Here is a 24552-nt window from a genome sequence, read left to right as displayed (position 1 = left end):
TACAATATTATTCCATTTGAATCTGACACCACTTCTCGAGCCCTGGGGCACGGCATCGCCGCCCGATGCGAACGAGTGCGGCTCCAGGCGCAAATAAGAGCCCAGTGCGGGTGCGGGTGCTCAAAAACATAGGTAAAAGCCTACGTAGGAATTAATTTTAAGCCATCGGTTTTAGATGCTACTTCCATTTTGATGATTGAGGTGGTCTCCTGTATACCCGGGTGTACTGTATACTCGGGTTGTGCCCGACCCGAATTCTGACCCAATTAGACTATCTTGACCCATTTTTTCTTCAAATGACACTAACACTAACACTAACATGATCTTGGAATGACACTAACACTATTTTGTTTTACAAATGACACTATTTCAAAAATGACACTAACACTACATATAAATGACACTAATACTATATCGAAATAACACTAACACTTGACATTCGGGTAAAATAGTCCAATTGAGTCGAATCCGGATTAGAATTGGGGTCGAGTACAACCTGAATGTACGCAAGGGTTCGACAACATCTCAATTTAGACTTTAAATAGGATTTGACTCTTGATCACTTAATTCTCTTTATCTTTTTGTTTTACTTTTCAAATTACATGCGATTTGCTAATTTGTTTGTCCTAACTTAAGAAGTCTAATTGAAATTTAAATACATGATCGTTCAGTTGTGTTATAGTGAATAAACCAAGAAAAAATGTGTTATTCGAAATTTTATACGGTATGACCGAATTTTTTATTACGTCAAAGTAAGAGAGTGTTTGGCTAAGCTTATTTTTAAAAAGTTTATAAGATTCAATAACTTATAAAATGTTTCAAGAGCTTATAAATTATTAAACCATTTGAATAATTGAACATATAAGCTAGAAATAAAAAAATTTGCTAGAAGGAAAAAATCTTTGTTAGTGAGAGAAAATCGAAATTGAATTAACTAAAAATGATATATGATGAAAATAACAAATTAAAGTTGAATAATATTTGTAAACTAACTGTTGCATATAAGATTCTAAAATAATAAGTTAGGTCACAGGACCTTTTTTTTTAAGAGTTTATCTATTTAGAAGCTTATTTTATCAAATATTTTGAATTGACTTATAATTTCTAGACAAATTATAAATTATTTTTAAAAAATTATAATCTCAGTCTAACACCCTCTAAATGAGGTATAAGATGGTAAATAGATATTTTTCTTTCCTTATAACTCAAAACAAACGTACCGTAATGAAAAATTCATCACATAAAGATTAAGCATGATTTAATTTGGGTAAATAGTGTTTTATGTCCAGAACTTTCAACGTTTTCCACAAAATGTCCCGAACTTTCATTTTCTCCTAAAAAATTTTCAATTTTCAATTTTTTCCATAAAATGTCCAGCTATACAAAATTCAATGACAAAAAGATTAATTATCACGCCAAAAGAAATATTTTGGGGACCGTCATTGTTGAAAAACCATATTAGTAACCACCATTGTTGAAAAATGCTGAAAGTTCGGGGTTTTTTTTTATCATCTTTCTGTTATCGAATTTCGTATAACGGGACATTTTATGGAAAAAAACTAAAAATTCGGGACTTTTTAGGAGAAAATAAAAGTTCAGGACATTTTATGAAAAACGCTGAAAGTTCGAGACATAAATCAATATTAACTCATTTAATTTTAGTATGCGTAGCTGGACCTGCTTTAATAGTAATTTTTTTTACTAGTGGCCCAGAAAGTGAAGGCCGAAACCATGTGGGCCTGTCTGTGCGTTATAAAAGCAGTTGCTGAAAAATGGAATGAATGAAAAGGCTATGCAAAAACAAAAAAGGTCCGATTACAAAGTAAATTGACCCTGCAGTTTCTACTATCGATAACAATTGCATATGGTAGACTAGCAATTAATATTTTTCAGATAATGTAACCATCAAAATATACACAAGTAATTGAATTAGGCCATTATTTGATTGGATGCATATATTTACATGTTTGTATAGGTAATTTGTTTACGTTTCAAGCAAATAATTAGGTGAGGGAGGGTGTAGGGTTACTCTCTCGCTTTCATTGGTTACACCAAACTTTTGAATTTTGATAGGTTCGTTTCCAAGCATTCAACTTTGCTCTATCAGATTATTAATTTCTTTAAACAAATAAAATATGATCGAGTAATTTGATTCTTGCACTTGTTTTATGATACGATCATATTTAATCAGGGTCGTACACTTTACTTTACTTTTGCTATTTACATTTTTTTCGTTTTTGAAACTATGAGATCTTACAAAACCGAAGCATAATGTGCTCATCACTGATGTGACAATTTTAATTTAGAAAGAGAATTAACATATCTTACTCTAATTAAAATTATCTTACTCTAATTAATATTGCCACATCAATAGTGGGACACATTATACTTGCCCACAGTGGGTAGGTGATCGTTTCTGTGAGACCTTATCGAGTATTTGGTGACTTATTGGGTAATTTTTGTCCAGTTTTTGTGTATACACATTTGTAATCTAGTTTGTAATGTGTGGGGAATATTATTGACCAAAACTATATAAATGTACGCATTTGAACCAGACAAAGAGAAAGATACGAAATTTGAATTTGACGTGGAGAGTCCACTCAATAAGATAATCAAATTATTAGAAAATCAATTAAAAAAATTGAAGACAATTAAATAGCATAAATACACTATCGTATACATTCACAACTCACAAAAAAGAAAAAGTGGGAACAACAGAGTTTTTTTTTTAATATATAAAATTATAGGTATCTATTATATAATTAAATAAGTCATACAAATGCAGGCGAGACTTCTAGCACCACATAAAAATGGAAAAATAATCGCACACGGGCAGTACCTCTATACTATATAAGGGTGGATTTTTATTTTTATTTTTAAATTACAAGAGTTATTATATAATCAAATAAGTCACTCGCATGCAGGCGGGACCTCTATATCAAATAAATGTGAAAAAATAATCGCACTAAGATATACTCCCTCCGTCATCGAGCTTGAGTCGTATTCTTTTTCGGGCTGTCCCGCCGAGTTTGAGTCATTTCTTTTTTGGCAAAAGTTAGGCAATTTAAAGCACTAATTTACAAAACTAATTGCACCCCTTATTTTACCTTCTCTTTTCTACTTTATCACTTTTATACTACACACTTAAAACACTAATCTACAATTTCTTAATTCTCATGCCCAAAAGAAACGCCTCAAGCTCGACGGGACGGAGAGAGTATCTATTATATAATCAAATAAGTCTCGCACGCAAGCGGGGGCCCTCTATATTACATAAGGGTGTTTTTTTTTGTTAAATTATAAAAGGTGTCAATTATATAATTAAATAAGTCACCTCGCATACACACGAGACCTCTACATCATATAAAGGTGAAAAAAGGAAAAATACTCCTACACAATTGAGACCTCTATACTATATGAGGGTGAAAAAAATTATACGTGAAATTAAATTCAGGATCTCTTATAAATAAGAGTTTTTCAATGCTCAATTTTGCCATTTGAGTTGGGTCTTATCGGTGGTAATACGGGAGTTATTCTGGTTAATTTATTGCACTTTTATGAAGATGATTAATTTGTATTTTGGTTATAATTAATCTAAAGTGGACGAGCTTTCCACTTCTCTGTTTCCACAAAATTTTGGATTTTTGAAATAAAGATGACGGCGTGTTTGTATGTATCCAAATTATAATCATTATCCGATTTATTTACAGAGTTTTATGAAATTTTTGTACAAGAAAATGGACCACAACCGTAGGTGAGCTGGATACATCTATTTAGATTCAAATTAATAAAATGATCCCGATTAGTTGGACTCACGTTACAAATTTGCACTTTTCCTAATAAATTCGTCGCCTATAACTTGTTTAAATAGAGTAGATTAATTAATTTGTTAGGTAATGAAAACTGACCCCGATTAAGTCTTTAACTCATTGAACACATATTAATCTTCACATGATTTTCGCATTATTATATCTTCTAAGAGATTAGGACTGCAATATAGAGAATCACTATATATTTAATAGACTCTAAATTATATAAGAAATTTTCTTTTTCTTATACAAATTTGTATTACTTGAAGAATATTTTAGGAAAATGTCTACGACTACTTCTATGTTTATTGTGATTGCTAAAACTGGACTTAGACACGTCGACTATTAAATAAATCGAATTTTTGTAATAATGGGATTAATAATGTACTGTCATATATCTAAAAGATGAGTAATTTCAAAAGGAATATAGATCATAGATGACTTTTTTGAATAGTAGCTCTATTTTCTTTTAATGTGTACTACTTTTTCATCAACTATATAGTACCAGTAGTCCTACTATTTCTACATGTTACATGAGATTATTCCTATAACTATCTTGCCCATTTAATTTGATTTTGATTTCATAGATGCGATCGTTATCTAAATTATACTATTGTAAATTTTTAAAATTAAATTTTACTAACATTTTAGGAAAAATTCTACATGTTACATGAGATTATTAGTATAATTATCTTGCTCATTTCATTTGATTTTGATTTTATAGATGCGATCGTTATCTGAATTAATATACTATATATTGTAAATTTTTAAAATTAAACTTTACTAACATTTTAGGAAAGTATATTTTGTTTTGTATACTCTCTACTCTAACATGACCTGTATGTAGTTAAAATGCTTGAATTAATTCTTAACAACTTCGAATACTGACAGATTGAAATAAGCTTTTCTATTATATTTAGGTTTAATATTTAATGAAAATATCATCAGATGTAAATAGAAATAAGTATAAATATTTATGTAAAATAGCCATTTAAATGAATATTAGACCTAACTAAGCATTAGTTAAGCAGTTTCTCTCTCCTCTCTCCTTTTCCGACTTGATATATTCTTTTTCTTCCAACACTTCTTCCCGCAGTGGCTCTCTCTCTCTCTCTCAAAAACACTAATTCTCTCTCTATCCACATGACAGACAGAGTGTATCCAGCAGCAAAGCCAACCGCCAACGGCGGTGCCGCCCCCGCCCCCGCCAACCCTACATTCCCGGCGACCAAAGCTCAGCTCTATAACGCCAATCGGCCGGCCTACCGCCCACGGCCACCGCGACGAGGCCACCGGCGGAGCTGCTGCTGCTCCATCTGCCTCTGGACGACTCTCCTAATCATCCTCGTCCTCATCCTCGCCGCCGCCGCCTCCGCCGTGTTCTACGTCGTCTACCGCCCGCACCGGCCATCGTTCTCCGTCGCCTCGCTCCAGCTCGCAAGATTCAACCTCACCGACACCGCCGTCACTTCCGCCTTCAACGTCACCCTCATCGCGCGCAACCGCAACAGCGACATCTCGTTCTTCTATGATCAGACCTCAGTCCGGATACTCTCCGGTGGCGTCGACATCGCAGACGGATCGTTTCCGGCGTTCACGCACGGCAAGAGGAATGTGACGACGCTCAAATCCACGATCGCGAGCTCAAACTCTCCGATTGACGCCGGCGCCGACACGACGGCGCTGAAATCTAGCGTGAAGAGCAGGAATCTGCCATTGAAGATTCAGCTGGATACGAAGGTGAAGGTCAAATTTGGGAAAATCAAAACGAAGAAGCTGGAAATTAGGGTTACGTGCGAGGGGATTAGGATTACAATCCCCACGGGCAAAACGGCGTCGCTCGCAACGACTTCGAACGCGAAGTGCAAAGTTGATCCGAGAATCAAGATCCTCAAATGGACTGTTTGAGTAAGATTTTACATGCAGAAAGGTGTGAGAAAAAAATATATATATTGTTCAATACTTTAAATTTTTTTATTTTTGAATTTACCTTTGTGCCTTATTTTGGTGATTTTGGGGTATGATTTAGGAATTTTAAATCGCAGATATACATATCTTTTACTGTTTTCATAGGCTTGATTAATTGAATTTTTCATTGTTGGAATTTAATTAATTCCGAAAGTTTAATATTCGTGGGTAAATACATAGGTATGTATATTTATTTCTACTTTTAATTGAAAATATAGTTCTATTGTTTTTTTTTTTTTTTGAAGCGATATTTAGTCAAATTAAAACTTTCCAACCCTTCGATTGATGAATCGCATATTTATGTTTTTTTGCGCGAATAATTGACCTATAATTACGATAAATTAATAAAATAAATCTACTATTAAGAGTCAAGCAACAAATCTGATAAATCATCAATTATAATTTCGATTTCCTGTTAACTAAAACTTTGTATCGCAGACAGTTACAGGACGAGATTAATAAAAAGTAGTAGATGGTAAGAAATCTACTTATTTAATATTTTTATTCCCGAACATTCATATATAATCCTAGTTTTAGATTTTAAAAAATGTACAGTTTTAGATACGAAGTAATTGTAATATGATTAGACATATATAGTCAGACAATTTGCGACATAAGTATAATTTTTTTCATTTACATGTAATAATTGAGTGTTTTTTTCTTCAATTTGTATTTTATATACATTATGATACTTTTTTTGTCACTTGTAGTTTTTGATGGGAAATATACTTAAGAGTCCAATTATTTTCTTTTAATTAATACAAAAGTTTTGCAACGCAAATACACGTGGGCGGCATTCAATTTGTCAGAGACTAGCATAAAATACAATACAAAGGTATGAAACATATTTTGGAGAACAAAAATGATAAATACCATGTGAGAATATGCTTAGCTTAATTACCACCTTAATATTTACTCTAGAAAAGCACCACCTTAATTCTCTTTGGTAACTTAGTAGGTTTTGCCTTTCTAATAATTCGAAAATTATTGTCTAAAACATACCAAAATTGATAAATAAAAAAAAAAAAATTGGGATTCACACAGTATGTGGATTAGATGCTTCCCCTCAATTAATAGATTGAGATTCGAGTCACTTAGAAAATTAATGTATAATTTAAGTATGTTTTTCTTTATTTTATAATAATAATTTTAAAACTAATTATGAAATCATGTTAATCAAGTTGATGTACTTCCTCTGTCCACAAAAATTTTGACCTATTATGGATGATACGAGTTTTAATAAAATATGAATCAATTTGTTAATTAGCGGAATCAGAGTTCATTTAAAATGTAAGTTGTATAATCCTACTATTATAAATCAAACGACAAATTTTTAGGAACGAAGGTAAAAAAAAAAGAAGAAGAAGAAGAAAAAAAAAGTTTATGACAAATTTTTACTAATATTTAGTTCGGGTCCGTTGTGCACTATCGTGACAAATTTTTAGGAACGAAGGTAAAAAAAAAAAAAAAAAGAAGAAGAAGAAGAAAGTTTATGACAAATTTTTACTAATATTTAGTTCAGGTCCATCACGCACTATCGTGCTATGTTTGACGAATTTATCGTCTAATAAATCTTGAGGTGGTCTCCTGTACATCCGGGTGTAACGTACACTTGGGTTGTACTAGATTCGGATTCTGACCCAATTGGACTGTTTTGACCTTTTTTTTTTGTTAAGTACCAAATTCTCCCCTATCGATGGCGTCCCTATCGCGTACATGACCCTATTGTCAGGGTAAGCGCTGTTTACTACCTCAACGTGACAAAATCGAACCAATTTCCCCCTGCCACTTAACGGACGTTAACACCGTTAGATTAAATATTTTTTTTTAATTTTTAATTAAGGTGGACCCTATCGATAGGGGAGAATTTGGTCTTGGGTGCGGTGGCTGGCCTTAGGCGGCGCTTCCTTCTTTCTTCTTCTTCTTCACCGGCGACAACGACTGTCGTCGGTCGCCGCCTCTTCTCTCTCTGACCTTCTTTGCCAGAGATAAACGACGTCGCTTGCCCAGCTTCCCCGACGAATGGAGAGCCACTGCCGGATCTCTCCTTTTCCCTCTTTGAAAACCCTTAGCCCCAAACCATGACAGCTCACCCACCATTTCTCCCTCTCTGGCTCAGCGGTAGACACCAATGTCCGGTTTACAGACGACAGCGCCGCCTCACTCCTGTGTTCGTGCCACCGATGCCGACGCCACAATAGTTGGACGGACTGGACGACCATCGCCAACCATTTCTCTCCCTCCGTCGGACGAACAACAAGGTCGTGCCACCGCCGGCGATGGAGATCAAAGAGAGAAGAGGCGGTGACCGACGACGATCGCTGTAGCCGGTGAATAAGAAGAAGAAGGAAACGCCGCCTAAGGCCAACCACCGCACCCAGGACCAAATTTTCCCCTGGGTCCACCTTAATTAAAAATAAATAAAATATATTTAATCTAACGGTGTTAACGTCCGTTAAGTGGCGGGGGGAAAATTGGTTCGATTTTGCAGCGTTGAGGTAGTAAACATCGTTAACCCTGACTATAGGGTCTTGTACGCGATAGGGACGCCATCGATAGGGGGAATTTGGTACTTAACCATTTTTTTTTAATGACACTAACACTAACAAGAAATGACACTGACACTAATACGATCTTGGAATGACATTAATACTATTTTATTTTACAAATGACACTATATTAAAATGACACTAACACTATATATATATTAAAATTATTGGGTCCCAGAGGATCACTGAACTGGTGTATGGGAGAGAGAATACACTAATAGGCTATTTTTTGAAATTTCTTTTGTTATGACTGAAGGAGTATCAACTGATACTGAAGAATTTAAATTGAAGTTAATAGTCAAATATATTTTGAGTTGAAAAGAGGTTGTAGACTGATACTGAAATAACTTCAGTATTTTGATTTCAGTTAGGCTCACAGCTTTAACTGATAATCCACGTAAGGCTTCAGTCTAGATTTAGAAATTAGAGAAGTGTTATGAATCTTACTGATTATCCAAAGATTTATCAGTTAGACTAATAACACCAGCAACGAAAAATAAACTTAGGAAATAACCTTTATAATTAACACGTTGTCAGATTAAAGTTTCACTTTGCGATTTATCAGTTTCAGTTCAGTAAGAGGTTTGTGCACATATAAGAAAGATACAACTGAAAGCGATAATCAAGTTCCTACGTCCACGGTCAGTTAAACACACTGATAATCACTATGGGCTTGTGCTTACGAGTGCACAACAAACCTTCAACTGAAACAAGGTTTCAGTGCCAATACATTGATTGGACTTCTCGTCTCCTTCTTAACTCGCAGTTGCAAGGACTACACTTGTCTTGTATGGGAAGGCTAAGAACTCTTGAGTTCAGATCACGGTCTCGAACTCTCTCTCTCAAATTCTCTTTTCGCTCAGTTGAAAAGGGGTTTGAAATATCAACTAGATTACAAAGAACAGGCTCTCTGTAATCGGGGACTTAGGCTTTGAATATTACAAGGGATTTGCCTAAGGAAATAAGAGAATGTAAATAATCAGTGAACTGATTTTGGCTTTGTGTATTCTTCGATTCAAATTTTGAAGGCAGTGATGAATGCTGAGTTGCAATTTTGGCAGAGGTTCAGCTTGAGCATTTGAATTGGTGAATATTGCAGATGATCATCGAGCTCTATTTATAGGCAAAGTCTTGAATAGATCCGTTGGCAAGATGATCTTCAAGAATTCGGCCGTTGTGAGAAAGATTTGAACTTGGCTGAGGCTTCAATCTTCGAGGTTCCTGAATTTGGTGAGAAACGACGTCTCTAGGTGCAGGAGCATGGTGCCTCTGAAAAATTTTCACCAAAAAGAAATGCTCTGCAGAAAAGGACGATCTTCAATATCTCTGCATTTAAGGCGGTTGTACTTTAAGTGTATGTGGCTTCTTTTTAACTTAAAATCTTCAGTCCAAGGAAGAATGTCAACTGATACTTGACTTAAGTATCAGTCTGCTAATTCCACGTGGCCAACATTAGTTATTCAGTTACAACTTGTTAGGTCCAGATGGTCTCGAATAGGTGTATGGAGGGGGAGGGGGGAAATACACTTATGGGCTATTTTTTCAAATCCTCAATCAGAGGGATCTCAGTCAGAGATCAAAACGAAACTTTGCATGCAAAGACAGACTCCTGTTTTACTGAAAACAGTTTTGACCAAACAGGATTGACGACTGATACTAAAAGCTCTTCAGTAAAGAGTTATCAGTTAAGTTGTTGGAACTTAACTGATGCACGTAAGGGCTTTAGTCATGTTTGCTAAGACAGAGATGATAACACTCTTCCTGACTATCAAAAGATAGATCAGTCAGACTGATATCATACGCAGCGAAAATTAAACTTAGTTTCGCAATAGCCTTGGTGGAACACGTTGTTGGTTGTTAGGTTACTCTTTGCAGTTAATCAGTGTTCAGTTTATCAATTGAAATAACACAAGTAAGAATGTAAAACTGAAAGCTGTAACAACACAGAGACTTTTACGTGGTTCGGAAAAATCCTTTCCTACATCCACGGTTGGTTGATCAGACCAACAATCCACTCCGCAAGTGCTTAACAGGTGCACTGCAAACCAAACCGTGTGCTTGCCGGGTGCACACAACCGTACCACTGAAGAAAACCCTTCTTTAGGACCCACGCTTCACTCGCGTCGGATTTATCTGCTCAGCACAACCCGTGCTAAGACTTCTCACTCAGAGTCAGAGTACCTTCCTGAACTCCGAATCACTCAAACACTCTTTTGGGGAGGAGGTTTGAACGAGTGCCAACTTCACTACAAAGAACAAGTTCTTTGAAGCAAGTTTGACCTTTGGCTTCTGGGTAAACAGAGGTTTGCATAAGGTCTAAGAGAATATGTGTAATCAGCAGTGACTGATTTTGGCTTTGGAATTCTCTTATTCGATTCAAGCTTTGGGGAGATTAAGCTTTAGGCTGAGTAGCAATTTCGGCAGAGCTTCAGCTTATGTCGTTGAATCAGTGAAGATTGAAGTGATCCTCGAGCGCTAATTGTAGGAGAACTCTTGAATAGATCTGTTGGCGTAGAACGTCATCAAGATTTCTTCCGTTGGAGAGCAATTCGAATTTTGGGCTGAGGCTTCAATCTTCGAGGTTCCTTGTCTTGGTGGAAACGGCTCTCTTGATGGACAGGAGATGTGACGTCTCTGAAAAGTAACCACCAGATAGGAATGACCTCTGCAGAGATAAGGATATCCTGAGATCTCGGCATTTAATGCGGTTGTACTTTGTGAGTACGTGGCTTCCTCTGAACGTTGGAAGATCAGTCCTAGGAGGAATGTTCAACTGATACTTGACTTTAGTATCAGTCCATTGCGCGCATTAAGTAATCAGTCTTCAACTGATTCTTCAACTGATACTTCAGTTGGTATCTTCGTTCTTCAGTCTTCAGTCTTCGATACCGCAAGCTAAACTAGAACCGAACTCTAACACTTGAGTTCAAAGCAATTCTAGTATATTACAATTAAGTCCTATGAATTTTGGTATCATCCAAACAAGGGTTAGGATATTTCACAAGGTTCCCAACACAACTGAATCTTCAGTGAGATATTCGTCCATTTAATACTTCAGTATTTGACTTTTGGTCTTTCCACATGCTATCTTCAGTCGAGTAGTCTTCAGTCGAGCGGTCTTTAGTCAGCAGAACTTCAAACTAACTAGAAACATGAACTCTAATATTTGAGTTCGAAAATTTCTAGTTTATTACAAAGAAAAACTAAGAGTTTTGGTATCATCAAAACTAGGGCTAGGATAGTTCATTAATTTCCCAACAAAAATGATACTAACACTATATCGAAATGACATTAACATTTGACATTCGGATAGGATAGTTCAGTTTGGATAAAATCGGGTCAGAATTCAAGTCAGGTACGACCTAGGTGTACAGGAAATTTTGTGATAAATCTTAATCTGTGAAAAATAATGGACACAATTTTCCATGAATTGTTAATAAAAATGGACTTCGTGATTACACGACAACTTCCGAATCAATATTTGATATATGATCGTCTTTCCAGTTATACTTAGAGCACCCGCGACGCTCCTACTCGAGCGCTTACTCGAGTAAAGCGTTGCGGGGAGGGCTTACTCGAGGCCTGCTCGAGTCTTCGAGTATACACGAGCGAGAGAGAGAATTGGCGCGGCAAACAAGTGCCTGAATTAAAAAAAAATGAAAATTTCGAATTTTGAAAAAAAATTATGTAATTTTTAGGATTTTTAATTTAATGGAGTTTTTAATTATTAGAAAAATGTGTTATTTAAATTTGAGTAAAATTAATTTAAATGAAAAGTATAAAAATCAAAACTAAAAAAATCAAGTAGGCTATCAAGTAACCCCAATGCAGCACTACTTATTTAATGTGATCCTCCACTATCAAATAGATTATCAAGTAAGCTCATTACAGATGCTCTTATTGATCGGCACTGGAACTCATTTAGAAAAAATATGAAAATTATATTGAATACATAATTAAATTCTTAGTGGTGGTCAATTTATATGTGAATGAAGAAAATGATGTGATTTATGAGAGCTGTCACGTTGCTGTGTTCGCGATGGAAAATAATCAAATATGAATAGTTCAAATAGTTCCAACTCATCCAACGCACACCTTTATTTTTTTCATCAATCATTAAACTTGTACCTTCAAAATCAAGAAAATCAAACCCAAATGAACAAGACAAGTCATTTTCTAATGCTTGTCATTTCAGTGTCCAACTCGGCTTCTCCCATATTGCATATAATTTCCTTGTTTACTTTATTTTATCTTCAGAATTTATACTAGTATTATATAAATTTTAATGATTGTTTTTTTATTGTTATTTGCTTGGACGATCATAAGCATGACAGACACAAATTTCAGAGTTTGAGGGGTTCTTTAGGACATTAACTTAGGTTGATTTGAAAATTAGGATAAAAACTTTTGAACTTATAAAAATAGGACATTAATTTTTTTTAGAGTAAAATAAGACACTAATTAATAAGTGTTGCACCCGCAGGACATTTCTCGACCAATTCTCGGCTGAGAAATGTCGTATTTTTAGGACGCATATTAATTGGTGTCCTATTTCACTCTAAAAAAAATTAGTGTCCTATTTATACAAGTCCAAAAAATTTTGTCCTAATTTCCAAATCAACCTAAGTTACTGTCCTAAAAAACCCTCGAACTCCAAATTTCATATTACCCATGAGAGAACTAAATTAAGAGCACCCGCAGTGGAAGCTCGGGAGTCAGTACGCACTTATATTTTATTAAAATTTGTGGATAACTCATATTTTATTAAAACTCGTGTTATCTACAATATATTCATATGATGTATTTTTTATGGAACGAGATTTTTACTACCCTGGCCTTGATTTTTTAAACATGAACTTGTCACTCGGTAAATCACCTACGTACACTTAGTTCGTCGGTGTAAAGAATATCGGCTAAGACAAAGACGACCATTGTAGTCCGTCAGAAGTCCATCGTTGATCATGTTTATCGACGAAAAGCTACTAGTTACTGACGAAATAGTGCATCAGTGTCCGAGTAAACTGTTGTAGTGTTTCGTTTAGTTCTTAATTCTTATCAAATGGGGTGTTCTCACTCGAACCCAACTCTATTATACAGAGAAATGGTTCAAATAAATCCATAAATGTATATGGTACAAAATAGAAATTATTTTCAACTTTTAGATCGTGAAGATCTACAATGAATATATCATTGTGCATTCGCCATCCAGGGTTCCAATTTTATAGGTGACGAAAAATTTAATTTTTAGGGGAAACATTCATTTTCTTTAATGGAGTAGTTGCCTGTAAATTCCTAACGTTTACACGGAATTGGTTTTTGCACCTTTTTTATCTTTCTACTTTTAAATACCTAACCTTTCGTTTTTGTCTCGAATTTATCCGATCACCGATTTTTTCTAACGCCGGCGCCAGAAATGCCACTGTGGCTGCCGGAATAGATGAGATGGTAGCCGGAATTGGCACCTAAACATAATTTTTACATGTGGCAAAAAAAAAATTTTAAGAAAAAAGAAGAAAATTTCCAACTCATCATCTTCCCCAACCTAATTCACCTCTTCACCCTTCCCCCCACCCACCGGCGCCGCCCGCCGCCACCATACGCCAACGCCGGCCACCCCTTCCTCCATTCCCAGACCCATTGGCCCTCTCTCATCCCCAGACCCATCGGCCCCTCCCCAAAATCTCCAGATCCCGTCTGTCCCTCCCCCATCCCCAGATCCCGCCTGCCCCTCCCCAGTCCCCGCCCCGCCACCGCCCATGCCGCCACCATTGCCGGCACCACCCCACACCGTTCTCACCACATTCGCAAGCACAGACGGCAGCGCACAAAGGACAAACAATTCGTGCCCTAGATCCGCAATTCTCCACCAATTCGCGCCGCCCCCTGCTGCGCTACCACCACCATCGCCACCACCAATTCTCCTCCTCTCCGCCTACGCCCTCCTCAACTGGGACGGCGCCTCCACCTCGGAGAGTCTTCTCATCGCTTTCATCGGTGACCCCAATTCTGAGAAATTGGAACTGGTGAGATGTGAAGGGAGAGAGGGAAAGTCAGGTGAGAGGGGGAGGGGGCGGGGGCGATCGACTTCCTCCGCTGCTCCAGGCGGTGGAGCGTTGGTGGTGGTAGCGGTGGGTGGCGGCGCCGGCGGTGGTGGAGGTGGCAGGGGGCGGCGCCGAGTGGGGGAGGGAGAGTTAGGGTTTGGGGTGGGGGGAAGGGAGAAAGGACAATTGGGGGGGGGTTGATTTTTCTTTTCTTTCTTTTTATTTTTATTTTTATTTTTTTCCACATGTATTTTTTATTTCAATTTTTTTTTCAGATTTTTTTGCCACATGTCACAAATGAGCCAAGTGGAGAATTCCGGCTGTTACAGTGTGAATTTCGGCTGCCACAGTGGCATTTTCGGCGCCGGCGTAAGAAAAAACCGGTGATCAGATAAATTTCAGACAAAAACTAAAGGTTAGGTATTTAAAAGAAGAAAAATAAAAAAATGTGCAAAAACCAATTCCGTGTAAACGTTAGGAATTTATAGGCAATTACCCCTTCTTTAATTGATTATTTTTCACAACGAATGCATAATCTTGTACCTAGATATATTTTATGCGATAAATGTGATTTTTATAACAACTCAACTTTATATATGTGAAATGTTATGTGAGCATTGTTCACTTTTATCCCACATTAGAGTTATATCTTTTGGATTTTATACAATTATTTTGATTATAATACCTCATAAATTGTTATGAGATCACTAATTTTATAAATTACATAAAAATCAAAGCTCGATCTGTTCGTTTTGCATTTAACTTTAAATCATTAATAAATTTTTAAATAATTTATAAAATTAATGATCTCAATAACAATTTATGAGGTATTTTTTTTAAAAAAATTGTCACAACCAAAGAAAGAAAAAAACTCACTCACACTCTAGCTCCTAGGGTGACTCGAACCCCGACCTATTGGTCGGAGGGAAAGCTCTTACCAACAGAATTATAAAAATAAATATATAAAAAATAAACTAATTGCATTACGTGGGCTAAAAGTGATATAGATAGATATATATAAATATCTAGCTACTACTCATTTCCTCTAAAAATAAGGTTTGCAGCGTATATTTTGGTTTTTATTGAAGAGATAACTATAAGATACAACGATTATTGCAATAGAATATCTGATATATTTGTATAAGAAAATACTCTAACTTACGTGGGCTAAACGTGATATATATAGATATCTCGCCGTTGGCTGTTTCCTAGCTATCTGATGTCACTAAAGTGTAAGAAGAGGAGACAAAAAAAAAATGAATATTCAACAACAATTACACACTTCTCTTTCAGAATTTATTCTCAATATTTTCAATGTCATCACTATTTATGAGGGTGAAATTGGCTGCAGCAGACTGTAGCTCATTTTCGTCTTGGATATATGTAAACTGCCCATTTTCTTCTTCGGATGTGGCGTTTTCCTCCGTCAAAATGCCATTGTTGCTGCAGCAACATATATCATCACATTTTATAGCAATTAAATAAAAAATTTATTCAGAAAGAAAAAAGAAAAACCTACGAAACCCTTAAAAGCATAGAGAAGCAGATTAAGGGCCGAGCCTTATTAAAATATTTTTAAGGAAAACCCAATGGGAAAACCTTAAAACGGAAAAAGTGTACTCGTCTCAAACCTGAAGGTAAACTATTTACTTATTAATATAAGTAAATATTAAATAAATAGTTTAATTGTGCACATCTTATTTAATTACCTACAAGTTTAACATATATTCATAACATAGAGATCGAGATAAGCATACTTTTTTTTTTCCTTATATATATGTATAAAGGACGAGTATGTAATTAATGTGATCGAACATTACTTCTGCTGTGTAATGTCATATTTCTACATGCATAAACACAAAAAATGAGATATGAAACAGACCAAATACAATAGTGAAATTATCTTTTATATTTTTGAAATTAAAATTCCCTGATTCACTTGAAGCGTCAATGAACAAAATGCTATAGATAAAACAGGTGAGTTAATTAATAACGACTATCTTAATTTAAGATGACAAAGAAAAGCAATGTTGTACTGATGTCATATTTCTATATATGATGTATCGATAAAATGAGAAACGAAATATATTTGACAATCAGATCTGTTCATATGATGTTATCGATTAATTAATTTATTAAGATGATAGCAAATTAACAAACCTTGGTAAAATTTCTTCATGGCAATCAAATTTGTAGCCGTGATGATGATGATCATCATCTCGAGATAAATTGTCAAGAATAATCTTCAAATCTTGATCATGGTGATGATCAAGATTGAATGACGATGAGGATGATGATTCGGCATGCGCATTATTGATCCCATCGATGCAGCTCCACGAATTCCCATCATCAACAACCACCGCATCATTTCCCCTCCAATTCGCATCTCCGCCGTCCTGCTGGCGGGCCGCGGCGGCGCGGCAGAGAGCGAGGTGGTGGAGCACGATCTCGAGCTCGGCCGTGGCCAGCTCGATCTGCTGCTCGAGGTCGCGTATGATGCGGTAGCAGCCGCCGGCGGGGTCGGCGGCGCGCGCCTCGGATTGGAACACGATGGTGCGCATGGCGGCGTCCTTGGCCGGCGGATCGAGGCGGCGGACGATCTTGATGATGTTGCTGACGCCGAAGAGGCGGTGGGCGTTCAGGAACTGCCGCTGGCGGTCGTGGGGGAAGTAGGGGGCGAGGATGCAGTCGGCGGCGCACTTCCGGCGCTGGTACTTGCAGGCGGCGCAGGCTTGGGCGGAGGCGGAGGCGGTGCGGCGGTGGGTGGTGGAGGAGGGGTTGTTGGGGCCGGTGGGGGCGGTGATCCTTTTGCTGTTCATGAAAATGTTGTTGGATTGCATGTCGGATTATTTATAAGATTGTGTAGTGTGTGTGGTGTGTGAAATATCGGTGGCGGGAGCGGCTCCGGCGGCGGCGGGGGTGGGAATGAGGATAGGGGAATTTATGTTTCTTGATTGAATTGAGGCTTGACTTCATTTTTTGCGTTCCTCTCCTTTATTTTCTCGTGATTAGAAGTCAATATAGTCAAAGAACTCAAAGGTCGAGAGGAAAAGCTAGTTTGAATTTTCTATGTAATTTAATAGTACTATAATTAAATGTCTCAATCCGAAAACTATTTGGAATGTGTGTATGCGCGTGTGTAAATATAAATGGATCTTATCAAGCTCAAATGTGATTAAATTATGATTTATGAGTAATTTGTGTGTAACTCATTAAATTTTATATTATTATTTATAAATATTATAAATTTAACTTTATATTTGATTAAGTTTAGTTATTTAAAATCGTTGATTATGGTAGAGACGATGAAATACGGTTCAATCACCCGAATCTGTCTAATATTTATGTACTTGTACTCATCCCAAATGTATTTAAAAAAGCGATTTTATTACTCATTAGTCATTTATAGTTCGAAAATGTATAACAATATTCAATAATTACACAATCCGTTTAACCTTATAAATATAATTTATTATAATAATTGGATATCTATCACAATAAAAACCTAAACATTATAAAGTAAATATCAATATATTGTAAATATAATAAATAACAAAAGATTAAAAGTCAAAGAAAAAATCACTTAGGCACTTCTATGATCTATCAATGTTCAAACCTCATTTTAAAAATAATTTTGCTACCCTTTCTTGTCTCGTACTTATAGTAATATCCCCTAATTACTCATTCTCATCTCAAACTTGGACAATAAATATACTCGTTGACTATTTGAATTTGTTTGAATTTTTAAAAGTAAGTTTTATAATATTTTGTTATCCATCTCAATAAAGTGAAACATTACAGAGTAAATATATAATAATAAAATAATACAAAATAGATGCAAATTAGTATTAATAATAAAAGATTAAAAAGTAAATATTAATACTAAATTGTATGATGACAAAATATTAATAATAAGAAAATTTCACGATGACATGCTAATAAATATTTGTATCGCCCATAATGTATATACTTGTATTTAAATAATATAAATAACAAAATACTTAAAAATGAAAAAAAAAAACAAAATCACATATAGTGTGTCCACTGTCCATAAAGGCTCGAGTCCGTTTAAAATGTATATATTCGTGGTCCTTCCAAATTTGGTTAATTACCCAAACGTGTAGAATAGATTATTTTGGGTTTTGATTTCATGAAATTGAAGTACGTGAAAAATCAAACAGAGATTCAGAGTAAAATTTAAAAGCAAAAAATTATCATGCCATATAGGATTACTATAACTTCAATGTGTGACTAAAGATGTTAGAATAATAGTAATCGAAAATCTACAAAATTGCAATTAGGATAGGATTCATATGGTACATTTACTTATTATATGATTTTTTTTTTGTAGTGACGTATTATATGAGTTAGAAATGCACATAATGAGATTTTTTTTAAAATAAATATAAATAGAGCACATATGAGATGCTACATACGAACTCAAAACTAAGGAAAAGTTTAAATCACCAATTGTATTATATATCCAACAATCACCAAAATATATTTAACTTTATAAATATAATTTGCTATAATTATCATTTATTCGTCTCAACTAAAATATGAATACTCCAAAATTAAAATTAGTTATAAATAGAAAAATTAATAAGAGAATTAAAAATTAGGTAAATTTCACGTAAACATGTCGATTAATATTTGAATTCATTTAGTTATAATCTCAAACTTGTCCCCGACCAGTCTTAGTTTATAAAATATCTAATAAACAAATATAAATTGTTATATATAAACATTAAATTATACAATCTACAAAATTCGTTTAAAATTTATTAAAAATTGTTATATATAGACACTAACAAAAAATTCTATAATAACAAATATTATAAATTAAATTCAAAGCAGAAAATTAAACTATACAATCAACAAAATCTATTTAAAATTTATATACATACATATGTCGCGAACTTAATTTTAATATTAAAAATAATTTGAAAAGTAACGAAACATAATTATTGTTGGAAACTTATTGAGAATAATTATAAGATGATGATGATGAATCGATGATGATAGAAATATTCTTGATCGACAAAAAATATAGGAAACTTATAATTGTAATTCCAGGTAAAGCATTTTTTTTAATAAATAGTGGGTGTTATGACAAATCAAACTAATATTATTTAGCCAACTAATTAGTTGGCCAAATTAGTGTGCTATGACAAATCAAACACATAAATTTATTTATTTTTGAATAAGTGAGCATACAAATTCTAAAGAATTTAATTTGTACAAGGTATTATATTCAATAAAAATAAAAAAAAAATATTTGGCCAACTTTAATCAAATTATTTTTAGATAACTATGGCACTGATTATGTTTGATTTCTTAATAAATGATACTCCCTCCGTCTCACGAATATTGACACGTATTTTTTTTGGGCCGTCCCACGAATCTCAACACGTTTCTAAATATAGTAACAATTATTATCTTCTCTCTCATACTTTATCACCTCATTTCTCCTACTTTATTACGTTCTCTCTCCTACTTTGTCACTTTTTCTCTTTTACTTTATCACTTTTATACTTTATTAAAATACTAATCTACAACTCCTTAATTTCTGTGACGAAACCAAGCATGTTAAGATTCGTGGGACGGAGTGAGTATAATAGAAGTATTAGTATATGGAGTACTATTTTTGTTTGATGAAGTAAAAAAAATAATAGGAGTACATAAAAGGTAAATAAGGAAGGCCCAAGTATGGACCATACTAGTTTTTCCAAGTATGAGCCCAACTAAACAAGCCCAATAGACCAGACGTCGTCGTCCCAGCTCGATTCCAGGCAGAAAATTAGGAAATGGAGATACGAACGCATATATACAGAGGAAGGAGCTGAAGAAGAGAAGCTCAAAGGCGAAACTCCGTTGACGAGATTTTCAAGTTTTTAAATTCAGGTTAGATGCGCTGAGTATTCTTCGTTATCTTGCTTAATTTTTGGTTGTCTATTGGTTTGAATAGTCTATGATTTTTCAGCTTTTTTAATGTGTTCAATGTAAATGTTTTTCTCATTGATCTTCCAATCATGAATTGGTCCGTATGTGTATGTACGCCCCGCGCGCGCGCATTATATGCGAATTTTCGTTATTTCTGATATTTTTATTTTGGGGATTTTTGGATGCTTTATTTTCATGAATCTGATTTGTAAAGCCAGATTTTGATATGATGTTGATTGGTTAGTTAGAAATTGAATGCTGTAAGCTTTTGAGTTTGTATTGGAGTTGAATTTTAAAAGCATTTCAATTTATAGAATCATGCTGTAAAATTTTTTGGGTTAATTTGATGCTGTAAGCTTTCGAGTTTGTATTCGAGTTTAATTTCAAAAGCATTTCAATTTATAGAATCCTGCTGTGAATTTGTAGGGTTAATTTGGTTAGGTTTCTGCCCTCTGATTGAAGCTTTGAAATGAAGGTGAAGGTCTGTAACTGGTGGGTTGAAATGCTACAAAATTCTATCTTTTTTTTATAGAATGATTGCGTTGCAAGTCTATACAATTGTGTCCACTTGGAGGAGATCATTAGTGAGAGAAATCGAATGCTTGCACGAGTAAGGGATTCGGAGTTTGTACTTGCTTATTTGCGTATGCAGAAAACAGTAATGTACTTGATTGGATCAAGTGGAGTTGGGAAATAAACTAATTTTGGAAGAAGATAGGTTTGGTTCTTTGTATGGATGAGTGGAAGCTATGTTTTAATGTTGGAGGTAGATTAGAAACTTCATTTGGGTGAGTAGATGCTTGGTTTTTCCGTATAAATGTTATCTGTAGTTGGGATTAGGACAGTATGGCATCAGAGGGTAGAAGTGGCATGTAGCTCGTTGTGACCCCTTGAAGAGTGTAGATGAATCCTATTTACATATGTTGAAGTGTTGATATGAGAGGCAAGTACCGGTCAAAGCAAGCTTTGCATCATCAGATTAAATAGTAAAGATCAAGCCCTTAAGAATAACTTATCCTCTTTGAAAATTGATCCTTATATATTCTTTGTCGGAACAAAGGCTCCTGCTAAGTTACCTGAGGTGTTATATGCTAAACCTGATTCTTATTGCTCGTATGAAATCTTTTAATGTTGAAGTAAATGAATCTGTATGTAGCTGGCTTCCATCTTACATCCTGATTATCCAACATATTACGAGCTAATTAAGTTCTGTTGTGTGGTAAACAGAGCCTGATCCGGTGTTATATGCTAAACCTGCATTGTTAAACATTTTGTATATTTTGATTGACATTTCGGCTTAAAGCTAGAATTTACATCTTTGTGAAATTCATTGTGCTGGCCTCTGAAGTGTATAGACCTGTGTTTTTATGCTTCCTTAATTTATATTCATGCACATTTGTAGAAAATAGCTCTAGATTTATGGGGATTTTAATTTAGGTGATAGCTTAGATAGATAAAATTATACAGGCTTATCCACCACATACTTTAACTGATTTGAATAAATTTGAGCTTGTTTGTTCGCCTAATTTTTTCAAAAATTCTATCATATATATTGTCAGTCTAATCTATTATCTAAATTAAATACCCCCTTGATGGATATAATAAAATTAATTGCTACCATGAAAATTTGGATATATTGCCCCTGAGATACTGCCATTATGATCTTTTTCTGTCCACGCTCAACATTCTTCTTGCCCACAATTTTTCTCTATTGTGTTCGTAAATTCATTTAGCTAATTGATTTTAAGGTCTTCATCACAGATATGATGTCGGTGAAACCAACAGTTGCATTGCGAGCTATACTTGTAGGAGGAATAGCAGCGTTTGCTAAAATTGGAGGAGCGATGAAAGCTGCTGGTGGAGTGAAGCTAGGCGCCGCGGCTGCTGCCGTGAGTGCCGCAGCGACCGCTGCAGTTTCCGGGTCGAAGCAGGAGGCAAAGGATGCTCCAGCACAACCTTCAAAATGACATCATTTTAGGTTAGATTTTGGTTATGCTGAAACTTAAGCATTTTTTCCCAATAAATGTAGCATATAGTTGAATAACATTGTAGCATAATGGTCCCTGACAGCCATTAGTGTTAGGTTGTTGTAATCTGCAGATGAGGGATAAACAAACACGTGAAGAAATTTTGTATTTTACTAGAAACTTCACTTGTCTCTCTGCCCCAAGACGGCAGTTAGGGATGTAAATGAATCAAGTACACACTCAAAACACATTTGTTTGTCGGAGTGTGTTGGGGATTTCTCGTTTTAAATTGTTTTAAAGTTTGTGTTAAAATAAAAGCTTTTGTGTATGATCTTGTTTGATAATCAGCTGAAATTGAATTTGAAGAAGTTATAATCTAGTTAAAAATTACTTGTGCAGTTTCATAATTTTATATCATGGTTCTCTATTGTATCATTGTACAACATTTTAGCATCAACAAATGATCACCACATGTTCAGGATATCTAAAATGTTACCATTTTTTGTTTCCAAAATTCGCTAAAATTGTACTTTCTTCGTCCTCTTAAAATGTATTCACTTTTAAATGATACATGTTTTAATAAAGTGATTGAATGAATTATAAGTAAAGTAAGGGTATTACTTTATTATGAGGGGAAAATGTAGAATGTCCTGAACATTGGCACGAAGGCCATTAAGAGATCCCATGAGAAACACTCCCGTGCACTGGGAAATAAACCCAGGACACGGTTTAAAACGTAAGCAGAAAGAGCGATAGAGATTTCCCATAGATTCGGAGTCAAACTCGTGAGAGAGGACGTATTGCCCGGTAAGATAACCGTGAAAACCCAAAAAACACAAAAACAGAGCACCAATCAACAGATCGTTAGCGAAATACGTTAGATTCATAAGAAAAACATAAATTATGCGAGAAAACATTATAACCACACACAATTATGACGATTACGTAAAATAATCACAAATTAACGCCCGATCCTCAGTGCCCACCGCCTTCCCGACATGCGCATGCAAGGAAAATCGTAAAAAACCACGAATCTCAAAGGTTCGTAGGTAGATCCGCAAGAAGAACATGAATATCGGTCCGAATTTGCTTGGGTATTCGAATTATCGGCTCAATTGGGGCCTGCGCACGCAAATTCGATCGTAATTACGGATCTGCATGCGCAGGTGGTCGAAACTCACGCCTTAGCCCAGATTTCCCACAGACGGCGCCAGTTGGTGAATTATGATTAGACGGATATGGATTTAATCGGTACATTATTGTTGAATTACAAATTATACCTAGTGTTGTTTGGAAAAGCGAGAGAGAAAAGCAAAGTTGAGAGCACGAAAGTCTGATTGCTGTAGTATTGCAAGTGAAGATAGCGTAGTTTTACATGGTTCGTGTGCATGGCTATTTATAGATTACATGTTGAGGGTAAAATAGTAAATTCATTGCTAAAACATGCGCCCCGCGTGGTCGAGGGCATAATAGTAAATTTGCCCTTAGTCAGGAGATTTCTCCGCTCTTTTGGTGATTTCTTTGGCGAAGGCCATGTCTCTGACAATGGCCATTCCTCTGGTGAGAGCCATTCCTCTGGTGGGGGTGACTTCTCTGACAGAAGCCATTTCTCTGGTGAAGACCGTTCCTCTGACAAGGCCCGTTCCTCTGACCAAGACCGTTTCTTTGACGGCATCCGTTCCTCTGGCGAGGTTCGTTTCCCTGATAAAGGTCATTCATCTGCTCTGCATATATTACTCCTCATCATTATATAATTGAAAATGCTTAACTTTTGGGTAAAATAAAATGTAAATTACATATAATTAATTTAAGAAAATTTAAATTGTACTCCCTCCGTCCCAAACGAAATGTCATGTTTTTCTTTTTGGGTTGTCCCAAACGAAATGTCTTGTTTCCTTTTTTGGCAATACACACTCTCTCTATACTTAATATTTAAATAATTTCCACCAACCCACTTTATCTACTTTATACACATTTCTTAATGCCGAAAAGAAATGAGACATTTCGTTTGGGACAGAGGGAGTATATATTTTATAAGCATTATATATCATAAGATTTTAATAATTAGATGTATCCTTGCCGAATCGCACCCTATAATTTTTAAAAGTCCGTATCCCCGTACTCATATCGTATCGCCCCCGCATCCGCACCCCCGTACATATGCAACATAGAATAAAAGTGATAAAGTAGGAAATATAAGGTAATAATTATTACCTTATTTAGAAATGTGTCAAGATTCGTGGGACGACCCAAAAAGGAATACGTGTCAAGATTC

At 35.3% G+C, this 24552-nt stretch overlaps 2 protein-coding genes and 1 long non-coding RNA gene across 4 annotated transcripts; 2 read left to right on the top strand and 1 right to left on the bottom strand.

Moving 5' to 3' along the window:
• Positions 1 to 4611: 4611 nt before the first annotated feature.
• On the top strand, positions 4612 to 5936 carry LOC131013157 (NDR1/HIN1-like protein 6). Its single transcript, XM_057941196.1, has one exon. The coding sequence runs from the start codon at positions 4953 to 4955 to the stop codon at positions 5715 to 5717; it is 765 nt and encodes a 254-aa protein (XP_057797179.1). The 5' UTR covers positions 4612 to 4952; the 3' UTR covers positions 5718 to 5936.
• Positions 5937 to 15477: 9541 nt separating this feature from the next.
• LOC131013156 (LOB domain-containing protein 7-like) lies at positions 15478 to 17357 on the bottom strand. Its single transcript, XM_057941195.1, has 2 exons — positions 16528 to 17357; positions 15478 to 15810 (listed from the first exon to the last, which is right to left on the bottom strand). Exons 1-2 carry the CDS (start codon positions 17205 to 17207, stop codon positions 15657 to 15659), a joined length of 834 nt encoding a protein of 277 aa, XP_057797178.1. The 5' UTR covers positions 17208 to 17357; the 3' UTR covers positions 15478 to 15656.
• A 2744-nt stretch (positions 17358 to 20101) lies between these two features.
• Positions 20102 to 22566, top strand: LOC131013155 (uncharacterized). Of its 2 annotated transcripts, XR_009097586.1 has the most exons (3): positions 20122 to 20271; positions 20737 to 20802; positions 22072 to 22566. It is a non-coding gene; the product is annotated as an uncharacterized LOC131013155 (long non-coding RNA). The 2 variants fall into 2 exon arrangements; XR_009097587.1 differs by lacking the exon at positions 20737 to 20802 and having other exon boundaries at positions 20102 to 20271.
• The last annotated feature ends 1986 nt before the right edge of the window (positions 22567 to 24552 follow it).

This window comes from Salvia miltiorrhiza, chromosome 2, assembly GCF_028751815.1.
Source record: "Salvia miltiorrhiza cultivar Shanhuang (shh) chromosome 2, IMPLAD_Smil_shh, whole genome shotgun sequence".
NCBI classification, from domain to species: domain Eukaryota; kingdom Viridiplantae; phylum Streptophyta; class Magnoliopsida; order Lamiales; family Lamiaceae; genus Salvia; species Salvia miltiorrhiza.
This window is presented reverse-complemented; position numbering and strand designations above follow the sequence as displayed.